Consider the following 15,000-nt stretch of genomic DNA (forward strand, 5'->3'; position numbering starts at 1 on the left):
AAATACTCCCAGTGACACACTTTGCTTGAGCAGTGATATTCATCTAAAAGTAACACACGGCAAGGAGCGTTTCATTACCTGGCAGTGACTTTGCCCACTTGACTGCAGAGATGACCTGCTGTCCCCCGAGCCTGTTGAGAGTGGTCATGAGCCGCGAGGAGGTGTCGGGCAGAGTGCTGTCATAGCCCGAGTAGATGACCTCCGGCTCGATGGCCTTGAGCACAGACAGCATTGTGGGCACGAGTTGGGGCATGGGCCTGGGGATGACTGGAACAGGCATGGTGGGAACTTTCATCTTGGTCAGTTTCTTGTTTTTCCTCGCTGAGGGATGTGGCGGGAAAAAGAAGGGAACGACAAATGATAAAGAGAATTAGTGAGAAGTGAGTCATAACACCTTTTGGGCATTAAAGAACAACAGCATCTAAACAACAGAGGCTGCACAGTAGAATACATTACCAAACTGTTTGTTAGAGATTAATAAATTATTCACTTAGATTATGTATGTACTGTATGACACAAACGTACAGACTGCATGTAGAACAAGGACAAACAGTCAGATGTTCAACCTAGTGGGCTACCAGAAAGAAAGAGCTAACCAAAACTAGCATATAGTGCTGCAACCAATTATTATTTTTTCTTGATTAATTGGTCATCTAGTAAACAAAATGTCATAAAATAGTGAAAAACGTTAATCACAACTGTAAAATAAAATAACATAAAATAAAAATTGCATTGCCTGTGTGAACAACGCACCATTTTGTCTTTAAAGTAAAGAAACAACACCGAACATCAGCGCATGTTTTTTTTTTTTGTAGATGAAAGACATCAACACAGGTGTGGTCATGAAAGCAGCCAGCTGTTTGAAACCTACAAGCAAATCTACAGCTAATGTACCGGCCAAGGCTGGCCCACATAATTAACACACTTTTGACAAAATGAAAGTGGCACAGAGCTACTCATGTTTTATTTCATTATACCAGTAAGTCTACATTGTGACTAGCTGTGCATCGTTTTGACATTTTCTCCCACTAAATGTGCAAAACATGCCAGGGGTTGAGAGGGTACCATGAAACAACATGTTTTTGTCCTCCTCTCTACCTCTGTTTAATTTCCTCTCCTGGCGTTTCTATGGCAACCAAGAGCCTTTCTGGTGCGAGTCGGTCTGCTGATGCGTTGACGTCCATCAAATCCCTCTCCCTGTTATTCTGTCTCTCCCTATATGTAGCTACTTTCACCTCCGTCTGACAAACAATGCACTGTTTACAGGTACTCTCACAACAATGACAGCAAATTCATGCCCCAAGGAAGCATCAGCTGAAACAATGCAACAGCCAAGTTCCAACTGCTTAAGCAGGCTATGGCCTGTGGATGTGGTTTAAGCATTGATCAATGTGTGTGTGAGGAGGTGGTGCTCTCATACTGCCTCGCCTGCATGCCAGCACACGTGTACAGGACAGCACATTCATAGACAATGGTGCACACATGTTCCGCCGGTGAGTGGCTAACACCGGTTGATCTGTACTGTGGCCTTTCCAACTTTTATTTGCAGCAAAATGTCTATAAAATGAAAATAAAAGTCAAGACTTTTCAGCGATTTTCAAGGTCCTCAAGGTCCTCTGAAGAAAATTGTCAATTTCAGAATTCTTGCTGTAGCATTTTGGAATATCTGTGCTCACATTCGAGGCTTTCCTTGAGAAGGCAATTTCCACAGAGCTGGAGCAGTATTGGCATTGTACTAGACTAGAGGCAGTTTCTTCAATATATTTTATGTTGGCTTTCTAAAATCCAGACCTCCAAACCATCAAATCAAAACATTTGTGGGTGATCTATTTTCATCTCCGTCACCATCTTAAAAAACAACGCATTGCCTCAGAATTATTATAAAAAAGGAAGTAAAAAGTTAAGACAAAAAGAGAGACATTTTTAGATAAGACAAAAATTACGATGGTAATTAAAAGAGGAAAATATCAGAGAAGGTGTCTTTCAGACATGTATGCGGTGCGTATTTGTGACTAACATGACTACTGTCATCATCCATGTTAATTTAAGGATGTATGTTTAATGTTCATATTTAATGTTTGTATGAATGATTATTTCCCCACTACATATAAATATATTATTCAATGTCTGTAAAGTTAATTTTGTGACAGTAAAGATATAATAGACAACTATTGCTTGATTAATGCCTGTAATATAGACTTTGGTTTCATCATAGTTGGAAAGCTACAATAACAAATAACTACAATTAACTTAAAGTAATCAGAATTGTAGTTATGGGAGTATTCTTAGTATGTATATTATAATTAAGTGCAATTCAGTGTACTTTACACATGTTGAGCTACAAGCATGATTCTGAGCAATTTTCTCAGACAATCATTTTAGCAAGAGGTGTGGTGATATGACACATTCAAACTAATGTGACTTGGACATTTTCCATTAACTTGGGCGATGGTGGTTTAAGTAGAAACCAGACATACTGGAGGCCCTAGTGGAAAGAGTGGGTGGCAGTGTCATGGGGACAATGACATGGCCCTCAATTAATGGGCAAATTCAACAAGCTACTACTTAGAGACACCTTAAGTTCCTTAAACTTGCACTTTCTCTACTGGCCAACTCCTCTGTTTGCAAAAAGAAGTTAGATTGTATAGAAATCTATGAGAAAATGACTCTACTTCTCACTTGATTTATTACCTCAGAAAACACTGTAAACATGAGTTTATGGTTTCAATCACTAGTCTCAAGTCTTCTTCAATACAGCATGATGTCCATTTTGTAAATGATGATCCCGTTTAGAGTTAAATAGACAATAAAGCAGGGTTCAGGGCGTGGCTACCTTGTGATTGACATTTTGCTACCTGAGCCGTATATATATATGTTGTCTCTACGTCTCTCCTTCGCAGTCCATACGGTCACTTCTGTTCATAGGTTGCAAAAGAGGGGTCAGACTGTTTACCTTCCAGGTTCATTCCGGCTTTAAGACATTTTCTGAAGCGGCAGGCTGGACAGTTCTTCCTGCGGATCTTATCAATGATGCAGTCATTTCTCCCTGCACACAGGTAGTTGTGCTGACCTGTAAAGAGGAGCGGGACAAGAGAAGGTGAAAATGGGAGACATATTAGCAAGCTAAGAAGGTTTGAGAAGGATTAGCCTGGCCTGTATGTATTATTACCACACTAACCACCTGCCGATTCTACAGTAAGCCTGCCAAGCCTGTGGCATTCCTCTGGTGTTGACAGCTTCACTTTCTCAAGTCTGCACTTGAAAAACATGGCACAAGCCATGAAAATGTACAGAGCTCTTTCCCAACAATCCGACAGAGTCCCCAAGAAATACCGTCAACTCCATTAAACATTTTTAGAAGAAATGTCATTGATATGTAAGCAACACTAATCCCCGAACAAAGGCTCAACTACGACTAAAATAGTTTGGGATAAAGGATGAAGCTGGTGATACTCTCCATTTCTGTTGTTGGAAACAAATGTGATGAAAAGACCACAGCCAGCAATGCGTCTTCTTTCAATACTTTCCGACGTTCTTAGCCTGTGTGGTTCTCAGCCCCAAGCCCAGTTTGGGTACAACTGATCACGCAGTCTTTATTAACGTGTCACAAATATATATTTTTTTAAAGGCTTAGTAATTTATATAAAACAACTGAGCACTGTAGTTTTTAGAAAACAATCAAACAGGAGGAAAGAGTATTTGTTGGGGACAGTTTTAATTTTTTTAAGTGTAAAAACTACTCCTAATACTGTATGCAGCTGTGATAAAGGTTCAAGACTGTGAGTAGTTCCTTTGTGGCAGAGGGGATCAATGTTATCTTCAGAGGCCTGGCAATTTATTCTTCTGTTATGTGTTTGTGCCATTTCTCGGCAACACTCTTGTGCCTTTGTCATCTCTGTACTGATATCAGACTGGTGGTGCTGCAGGTCAGTAGCAGCAGCCCGTGCCTCAGTGCAACAGTGTAACAGTGTCTTGCTTTGATCACATACAGTACTTGTGTAGCAGAGCCTGAGGAATGTCACATGATCTTTCCAGCAACAATTCATTCTTTTGAGTTCATACTAGTATATATACTAAATCAAATAGACAAAATGAATCAGGGGATGTCCCATGAACATCATGTCAAGCATGCCATGGTCATCTTTCTAAGTTTCACTATGAAAGTCATTCTATGGAATCTAACTGCCAAAATAAACTAGAATCACCCCTGATGTGGTGGATGAGTCACTAATGCGACAAAAGTTCACATGTGCTGCTGACTTTGCAGTGGAAAACAAAGCGTAGGCAGCGATTTGATTGACAGCAGAGGTGTCTCATCTCTATTTATCTACATCACCCCATGAAAAAAAGAAAGTTTCAAAATGTGCAAAAAATTTAGAAATAAATACATGTTATGGTAGACTACTGCAATTTATATCTAGGTTTTTCCAAAGTACCTAATAAAAATACAGTTTGAACATGTATTTTTCATGAAAACGAGTGAGTTATCCTAATTGAACTATGATCCATGGAGGGGTGAATAACTCCATTCCACTAAATACTGATTGAATTGTTAGTAATGGAGTTGGTGATGAGGTACAAACTATATTTATTAGGATTTTTTGGTTTCTGACCACTTTTGGATGATTAAACATGCACCGGGTCAAATTGACCAGGGAACATCATTGCTGTACCTAAGAAACGAACATAACAGGAGGGTTAAAGTTTAACTATATTAAACTTTTTCAGCTCAAGCTCTGAGATGAAAAAAAAACACAGTCATATCCCAGCAGTCACATATGAGTCCCATTCTTCCACTGAAAAATGGTGAGTTCAAGAGCACTTCTTACTAAAGAGCATATGCCCCTTATACATGACTGGATGATTAAGTTATAGTGTACTCCCCCATCGCCAATTACTGTAGTAATGGAGAGGTAAGGTGAAAGGCCTGCTCATTAGTTGCTTCTGGTATAATAGCATTACTCATTCTAATATATATATACTCATGTAGCAGGTCTACATAGCTATCAGTGGCAGAAGCAGAGGATACAATTAATAATGGCATGGAAACTTTGCAATATGAAGTCTTTTATATCTGTGAAACGTGGCACTATATTCTAAATTGATGCAGAGATCCTCATAGTGGATAATACAATGCATATGTGCTTGCTCTGCCTCTGCCACTTTCCAGCAACCCTTCATTTATTGTACACACACACTGAGAAGTTTCTGCATGACCTCAAAAAAACCCCATCATTGGCTGAAACAAGACCTTACACAAAGTCAACGGTGCCTTGACGCAATGCCCTTTGGGACCATTAACATTGTTAGTGGTCTTTGAAATATCATTTGTTTGATGCAGCTTTTTGAACTAAAGGGCATTCAATATTGCTGCTGGCACTAGATAATAGAATGTCAAAATAATACTATACAGTGTGTATTGGTATGCCTGCATCACTACATCCTGGGGGTGCATGGACATGAGAGCAAAACATTGTGCTAGACATTCAAATTATATTATTAATACAAAATTAAGAACAGCCTTTGTATTCGGAAAATCCTTAATGCTCCTTTTAATAATTTCAAACCAGTTTGAACATAAGTTCCATAAAACTGTCTTGTGAAGGCAATAATCAAACTAAACAATCACAAGATTATTTTGGCCACACATTCTAGATTCACCACGGTTCTTAACCACTGGCAATCATTGGTGTTCATTGTGTCTAAAAATATTTTCCAAAATGAAAGTGAGATGATAAATGAATTAAAGCAGTCTTTGAAAACAAAATGTATTACAATTTCTTATCCCGACATCTCTTCAAAAGCAAGTAACCTACTTGTCCTGCTGTTCCTGCTGTCAGCTGACACATTTATGGACCTAATTCATCTACAATCCCCTGGAAACAACAATCTGAATTATGTTCACATACCCGTGTTAACACCATATTTTGAAAACTGGACGTAGTCGCACATGTATCCTACGCAAACTCCAACAAGTCCATCACTATCAGCTCCAACTGGGTTGTTTCAATGCACTTAACATTGGATGATTTGACCAAAACATTTTAATAAATAAGAAACGCCCATTGGTTTTATCAAATTTAGCAAATTAATGATCTTGTTATCTCCAGATAAAAGTATTAAAAAAATAAATGCTTGAATCATGTCCCTTTAGGGCTTCCGTACCCAACACCAACTTACTGTATGTCTGTGCACAGATAGAAGTTGTTTCCAAAAGAAAGGCCACCAAAACGGTGCAGGTTTGTGACTCTCATGATCATTTCCATTAAGGCTGAGTAATCCGGTTCTGTTCAATGTTACCACCTGTACAGTATTGTTAAGAAAAATACCTTTTTAAGTGCGTGTTTATGTCGGTGCAATCACTGCTCAGACATTTAATGCTGGCCGTCTGAAGTTATCTTTCCAACAGTGAACTCATAATCAATTTCCTTTATCATGCAGTGCTTTACATGATTTTGCCCTCCTCCTGTTTGCTCACAAGTGAGTGAATACTGAGCCTAATACAGCAGACTAAATGCATGTACTATGAGCACCAGCAAACACAGAATCTGGGACATCAAGCAAATGATTAGCTCAGCTTAATGATGCTTCAGAACAGACGCACCCTGTGTTGTTGGTGGCAGGAGCTAAATTTATTCTGCAAATGTCTCTGGACATTTATCAAAATCACAGAAATAAACACCTTTGAAACCGACAAATGATCATATTTCACATAGACTGGAAATTATTCTGCAGGGCTGGTGGCGTGAAGACATGACAGTGGCCTGCAGGCTGCTAGTTGCAGCCTTCCCTGATACCATTGCAAACAAGGGCATAAAAAGCCATCTGTGGTGTCAAAAGAACCAGCAGAATCACACTGATATCCTTGCTCCCTTATCCTGCCCTGATCTGTTAACAAGGGCCTGGCAGCACCTTTCAGAACTTGTTGGTGAAGCCTCTGGCTGGTTTGTAGCCAACACTAGCATGTAGGGAGCAACACAAATCGCTGCTTTGATTTGTTGAGTGTTGAAGGTTGTGATCGTTAAGTGATCCTGTATTTGATCCTTCTACTTTTTAAATATATATATATTTCTGTAAACTAACTGGATTCTCTGAAAAATGCAAAGTGACTTAACTCATAAATTTGACGTTTTGGACGCTATGTTACTGTAAGCTCAATTGTCAGTCACAATATATTGATATCAGTTGCCAATCATTCCAGCAGGATGTGTTTTTTGAGAACAGAAACCTAGTTGTAACTTTAATACAGTTATCAGTAGGAACAATGAAACACACACACACACACACACACACACACACACACACACACACACAGTAAATAAAACACAAAGAAACAAAAAAGTTGAGAGGTGATTTTTGACATCAGATCTCATGAGGTTTATGAGGGTCAAGTGAAAATAAAAGGCCTAATTAGAGACAGATTGTGATTGCAATTATTGGACCTACCACCTGTGAGGATCATGAGGAACATTCCAAGCAGACATTGAAGAGCACAAAATCACTCACAGGCAATTTACGCTGACTTGAACTACCAAACCAGAACATTTGCATGCAATAACAGATAGTTGGCAGAAGAGGCTACGCATGTGTCGAAGCAGATTGGTCATATTTCTTTGCTGAAGGAATACAGGGACATGAGCAATCAAGGGTGAAAGTATTACCATCATCATCATCATCACTTTTAGAATTATTAATTTATATATTATTAAAAGTGCATTTATTTACCATCTGTGTTTTGTCGTGCTCTCCATCCTTCACCATAGAGACAACGACCGGAGAATGGAGAGGGGGGAGAAAAAACAAAAATAACAGATATAACTTATATCAGTATACTACTGTAGGCAGCTCTTTTCAAAATAAAACGTACACTTCAGTTTGAGTGCTTGGCATTTACGCCAGCGTCACATCATAAAAGTTGATATGCTAGATAACAATCATACAACTCAACAAATTAAATGTAGCAGATTGTCCAAGTGTTCATATTAATAATTGTACAATTCATCTGTATAATTAGTTTTACAATATTTTAGGAATAGTAGCTTCAAATAAAGGTTTGATTATATGCAAGAGGCTGAAAATTAAAAATTTCCATCATCGAACACCAGCTATGTTCAACTGATGCAGAAAATCTACAGTATGTTCACCTCACATTCAGAATGAGCTCACTAACTATTATCAAGTGGCAGCTTTAGTTACAGAAATCGAGGAAACAGACACTGACAATTGGGACTTAAAAACAAGAGATTAGTGTGGCTCATTTCTGTGCATTTAGTACCAGTGTTGGGTCAATAATGAATAGGGAGTGGTCTGTGTATTGTTCTCCTAGGCATTGTTGATAAATGCAATAATCAATTGACAGAAAGACACTCCTCAGAAAGCCTTTTCAAACTAATTACACATCTGTAGAGACAGCTTTAGAAAGTCAGGAAATGGAGAACCAGAAGCAGTGGGAAATGGAATGCATTGCAGAAATACAATACCATACATTAGTCTCTGTTTGTCAGATGCATTCCTGCCCCTCCCATTTCAAGATTGTGTCAAGGCAATTAGACTCAAGACAAGTTTCCTGATACACAAATTGCCTGAGACCAGAACCGAATACTGTATTAGAAGATATGAAATGCTTATGAAGCCATGCAGAAGAATGTCTGTTTTACAAGCTCATTACAATACTAGTCCGCTATAAGGCAACACTATGTTAACTGGAAGGGTGTCATGGTCGTAATATTTTTGGAGTAGACTTTTCCCTCTTTTTCAGTTATAATTACTTGTAAATCATCCCTACTTTTCTACAGGACAAACAGGAAAAGCAAGAGAAGAGGAGGCGGCACTAGGTAAGGACTAAGACTCAAACTCAACTCATTGGTTCAACACAAAAAAAGGTTTAAATGAGAACACTTTCTAAAAATGACATATACACTGAGTTGTGTAAATACGACATTTACATGTGCGACTGAGTGAGTGAGTGGATGCAGGTAGGTTGGTGTGTGAGACCAACCTTCGACGGCCCTCTTGAAGAACACCTTGCAGCTGCCGCAGGTTACAACCCCATAGTGGCATCCTGAGGCCTCGTCGGAACACACTAAGCAGATCTTATGCGTTTGTCCACTGGGCTTGGATTGGCCCGGCACCGCGGAACCGACGGTCTCTCCCGCTCTCGGTGATGAGCTGAAATGCACACAGAGGGAAAGAGTGAGGGAGAGAGAAATATGTAAAGACGAGTGAGCAGCAAAGATGTTTGTTATAAATCCAAACAGGCTGCTGAGGGCTGGTTTTATGAGCAGCCTCAATGGTATGTTCTACTGTTGCTAGGTAACATAAAAACCCTGTGGACAAATCCGGTAGACTAAAAGGAAAATATGTGAACCAAAAACAGATTTGATTGTGCTGCTGTTTTCTCTGATCGATGTTTTTTTTCCTATGGCGATCTGGACAAGGGCTAGAATGTTAAGACCGATGGTGGTATTGTTTAAAGTATTAAACTATAATATAAAGTACTGTCCATTGGTTCTGAAAAACAGGCATATAACAAACTTTTTCTTTTTCTAGAATACAGCAAAATAATGCAAACCTAAGAGCAGCTTTGAGAAGCATTCATTTTAGCATAAATGACTGGGAGGTTGTCTTCAGTTGAAGCTCTCCATCTTAGAGCTGATATATTTGATGGTTTGTTAATTTTGATGTGCTAACTCATCGTTTTCTCATTATTGCTCAATGTGTAAGCAAATAAGTCAAACCCAACGAAGCCCATCGAGGGCTCTCTTGAGCAACCAAGCTCTAAATCTCACCCCAAGACACATTAAAGCCTTGTTTAAATCTCTTGAGAAACCTGTCTACACTCACACACAGTTGTTATTATTCTCAACTGTCTATAATTAGACTTAAAGTAACCGAGACACATGAACTGCATGAACTGCTCAACTAGCCAGGTGTTTTGCAGGCAAAGCGCCAGCATATGCGCTGGGAGTATGTAAGGTTTCAGGGGCGGGTTGTGGCCAAACAGGCTTCAAACTAGTGTTAGACTGACACTGCTGTGTAATCCATGACAGGAATTTAACAGCATTAGAAGGGCTTAAATCTTTTCTCCCTTGTTTGTTTTGGCTGCACACTCATTGGAATGTACATTAGGATCACGTAACAGAGTTGGCTCGCTAAGTTTGATAATGACTCTGCATTCAGGCCTATAGATATCTTGGTGCTGATTCTGTATAAGGACGCTCCAAGTGTTGTTGCTAAACCGTGTTCTGTCCATGGCATTAAAAGTTACAGAGCCATGTCTGCCAGGCGGGAGTGAAGAGCGAAGAGTAAATAAACAGAACTTGTGAGCGTCAGTCTCAAAGACCAGGAGCCATGTCTGCCTATCTCCCCAAACAAGCACGACCCAAATTCACTGCGGCCAAAGCTTCATGGTCAGCGGAAAGACGACACTTGCTTATGTAATTTGGACCGCGACCAAGTATGAGTAGAGGTGGTGTATCTTGGAAGACTTCCAGCTAAGAAGTTTAGCCATAGCTTAACACTGAACTAGCCAACATCATTCCCAACAAAGTCAGATCGTTTCAAATAGTGGCGGAATTCAGAAAGTGATGCCAACTTAACTTTTGGCAGTCATCTGAAAAACATCAACGCAATCAATCACACTGTTTTGCAGTTGGCTTAAAGGGTAACTTTAGTATTTTTAACCTGGTCCCTATTTCCCCATGTTTTTGTGTCCGAGTGACTGTTGGGGACAATCATTTTTGAAATTTGTCCAGTATTGAGCGGCACCGCTCAAATTGTTATTATGGAAAGAACCTCAGGACCTAGTTTTTCTTCACCTTTTGCTTGATCTAGTCCGTCTGTTCACTCTGAGAAGTCTCGTTCTTAAATCTCGCGTCACATCCACATTGTTAAAATCAGCTAAAGTCAGTTTAGCCAATCAGCTAAGCCACGACAGTGAAAATATTTTAGACAACACTAAGCTACGCTTTCTGTACTCTGACAGCATAGGCCCTCCTCTCTCCAACTGTCTCACATTTCCACCGTTGTCTTCCCGCAACAACTCATAAGAGGCAATAACAATCAGACCAGATCAAACGGAAGGTACAGAAAAATATTATATTTCTCTGTAGTGTCCTTTCCATAATGCTGTCAGACACTTGTAATAACAACATGTGCCTGTCAGTGGCAAAAACAAACACTTAAAAGTGGACATATATTGACGGTGCAGAATTGCCTAGAGCAATTACATTGCAGCCCCTTGAGCGGCCGCAGCGTTCTCACTCAATACTGGACCAATTAAACAAAATGGTGGCCCCCCCAAAAAATGGGAAAATAGAGTTCAGGTTTAGAAATAGGGAATATAGAGGAGGGAGCTTGGTCACAGTCTGTAAGAGGGAGTCTAACCCTCACAATGATGATTATCTGTATGTGGATTTGCAATGATGCGAAAACACATTAAGATCAACTCAAACTAGGGAACAAAAAGAACCGCATGGTTCTGTTGCAATAATAATTAAAAGAGAGTTAGCTTTGTGAACTTCAAAAAAACTAAGATTTATTCAGACATAAAACACACAACTCCAGCACAGAGCTCACAGGCGGCATGATTAACAACTAAATGACTATGTATGGCTCATTGTGAAACTTATCAAACCCACAACTTGTAACTGTCATAAGTAGCAGTACTGTAATCAACCTCTGACATTACATTATTGTACAAAACTCTGAAATACATTTGACACTCAAACCAAACCTGTAACTATATAACACATCACAGCCCACGTCATGCAAGACAGACTCTGTTGTTAATAAGGTTTTCAATAATAGTCACAGGATTAACCACAGTAACTACATTGCTTGACACAGAAATTACAAATTTTGCTCAGACTGATTCTGATCTGTACACACTGTGGTTCGACTGCATCTGCAATGCTGGCCCTCTGCAAAATGTTGGCAGATGCTTACTAATATGTACTGGTCTTACAATTGGATCGACAGTCTGACAGTAGTACGGTATTTATAGAAACGGCCCTGTTTGAACCTCTTTTATGACGGGTATGGTGAACTGCTATGCGCTCATCTTTCTGGCGCTCACATTACTTGTGAACTTAAAGCCGCTCTGGCTGGATTTGAGTGAAGATGCCGTGCACACTAATTATGGGGCAGTGCTTGTCCTGTGATGGCTCTTATGGGATTGCTCAGCCGCTGGGAAAAAAGAAAGACTGCCAGTGAAGCGGGAGATCACATGCAACCAACCAACTAAGTGAAGCGTGTTAAGGCATTTAAACAGTATTTGCTTTTTAGTTTTCAGATCATTAGCATTGTTATTAGTAACATCTGCACTGCAATACTTAATCTACATTTTAGTTTTATGTTTAATATTTGTTAGAATTTGCCTTTATTTTTATTTTATTTTTTGGGGGGGGGGGGTTCCATTTTTGATACTTTGAAGTGATTGTAGAGCTAAATGTTGCATGATATACAATTCTGTTCTATTCAATCATGGTTGCAAATGCTGGTAATGTAAAGAATCACAGCGTGGTGGTTGAATTACACACTTAGAACCCTCCTGCTCCTCCAATCACTGAGCCAACGGCTCTGAGCCATGCAGCAGATTCAAGCTTCAATTAGTACCAGAGTACAGTGTACACACACACACACACACACACACACACACACACACACACACACACACACACACACACACACACACACACACACACACACACACACACACACACACACACACAATAAATCTGTGTGTCTGTGGCCATGTTTTACCCATCTTGTGGGTACATATATCTCATTATAAAGTCCCCATAAGGTTAGGGTAAAGATTAGGATATGAACAAGTCAATGTAATGTCCCCAAAGGTGATGAAAACACAACTGTGTGTGTGTGTGTGTGTGTCACTGTACAGAATTGGTTGTACCAGTCAAGCACCGGGTCTTAAAAATGACAAATGGAACAAAAATCTGAACACTCTGAACAGTGTTTACATTCTGAGGCATAACAATAACAATCACTCTGCTGGCTATTTTACTTTCTACCTACAAACACCTCTTCCTGTGTGTGAACACAGGAACACACAATATGTGTCAATACTGAGAGGTTGTGCAAGAAACAAGAAATTATATCCTGCTGTAACAGACCGTATGTGCTGCAGGATTTTTTTAAGGAATGCCCAATCCTCTCTATCTCTACGCAAAAAGTATATTTTAAAAAGTGTACAATGTACAACTAGAAAACCAATTTTGACATTTGAAATCAGACAGTGCCTCCATTGTACATTTTATTCCACTTTATTTTAAATTAATCACATGAGCTTGCCAACTGTTGATACAATTAACATTAGCATAAAATCAAACCACGGCATCTAGACAAGTTATAAATGTATTACACATTTTCCTAATAACATAACATTACATGATGAGGAAATGGAAAAGCGTTAATGAAAGTCCACAACAAACAAAGTGCCTGTAGCGATGGATGGACGGAGACAGTCTGAACTGGGTTGACTTGCTGTGTCACTGGGGAATCGTAGAACAGCGACTACAGTGGGAACCGATGAGAGGATTGTTTTTTCCATTAAGATCAAAGCTTCTTTGGGCCAATGTGTGGGAGCAGAAAGTATGAGACGGGCAGTGGCCAAGTGATGTTGAATATGAGAACAGTCACAGAGCTGAGGCTTGACCCAAATAGGAAACTGACTAACTTGGCCAAATACATTATAGTAGACATTTGGGGGAAACTAATGTAAGCAGTGTGGTTTGTAACTTGCTTTTATTGATGCATCACATATCATTATTGAGTCAAATATGTCATTTTGATGTCTAAAACAAATGGATAGAGTTAGAATATATTGTCTTTCCTAATCTAGTTTTGCAACACTTTCGATGACTAACACAGCTGTTGTTTGCATGCCAATCTATTGTTTGTGGTTATAACTTGCAGTTCTTTTTAATTCCAGACAGCATTGAGAGAACCTGAGTCAGTAGAAAGTAAGACAAACAATACAATTTTATATTCCATGCACATTTATCTCAGCAGAATGTTTTTGATGTCATGTTAGTTTCTGCAAAATATTTAGTTCCATCTTTTTATGGCAACCTTGGCACACAATGAACGCCCTCCATGCTCTTCCTATTCTCTGATAATGAGTGGGTTACCTGAAAGGCCGTCCAGTACTTGGGACCCATAAAGAACAGGGTAAAAATCGACATTCAAAAGGGAAAACATGATTTTACACCCATGTTAGGGTGCACACACTTAATTTAAAGACTGAGAATGCTTATCTGATTCAGTTAGGAGCATCACTTTGGGTTTTTTCAGAAAGAAAGATACAAAACACAAACAATGGCAAATCCCCACATTGGAGCTGCTGGAAGATATACATATTTGGCATTTCAGCTTCAAAATGTTTGAAATGATAAATCAATTGTTGCAGATACATTTTCTGGCTATCAACTAATTGATAAATTGACTAGACGTTATAGCAGTAAGTAAATAAGTCCTTTATATTTATATGTGTTTTTTGTATTACAAAACACAATCAGTTTACATGCTGTGGTATAATATGCTGTCATATAAACCATGTGTGATCCAGGTCTGTACTCAAATATGGCAAAAGAAAAACAAAATCTAAAATAAAATGCAATGCAATTATTTGGTAATAACTGTGTGGCCCTATTGCATCAAGGAAAGCTGTTCTCTGCCTTCTGAATCTTTATTGTGCAATTTTACTGTACTTTTCCCTTCCTGCCTTTCCCCGCTCTCACTTCTTCTCTCTCCGACACATCCGCCTCTCTCACCGACGCTCTCTCCCTCGTCCTCTCTCGTAGCTCATTCCCCCTCTTCCTCCTCCCTCTTCCCCTCACCCCGCCTCATCTGCCAAGGTTATATAATATTCGTATTACTGCTGCTGGGGCAGCCCCCCGCCCGCACTCGGCCTGTCAGCCAATAGAGTTTCACGACTGGCAGGAAGTATGGAGGAAGTCAGGCGAGTCATGGGATTATCCA

General features: G+C 39.5%; 1 protein-coding gene across 1 annotated transcript in view; it reads right to left on the reverse strand.

Moving 5' to 3' along the window:
- LOC137876284 (glucocorticoid receptor-like) overlaps window positions 1-15,000 on the reverse strand; it is a 59,528-nt gene that overhangs the window by 10,265 nt on the left and 34,263 nt on the right. The window contains exons 3-6 of the mRNA XM_068715727.1: window positions 8,999-9,168; window positions 7,726-7,752; window positions 2,954-3,070; window positions 79-321 (exon numbers count right to left, since the gene is read on the reverse strand). Of these exons, the coding sequence (XP_068571828.1) occupies window positions 79-321; window positions 2,954-3,070; window positions 7,726-7,752; window positions 8,999-9,168 (557 nt within the window). The remainder of the gene's footprint in view (window positions 1-78; window positions 322-2,953; window positions 3,071-7,725; window positions 7,753-8,998; window positions 9,169-15,000) is intronic.

The sequence above is a fragment of the Cebidichthys violaceus genome, unplaced genomic scaffold, assembly GCF_023349555.1.
Source record: "Cebidichthys violaceus isolate CVI_PGR_0920_01 unplaced genomic scaffold, fCebVio1.0.p SCAF_20, whole genome shotgun sequence".
In the NCBI taxonomy this organism is placed as follows: Eukaryota; Metazoa; Chordata; class Actinopteri; order Perciformes; family Stichaeidae; genus Cebidichthys; species Cebidichthys violaceus.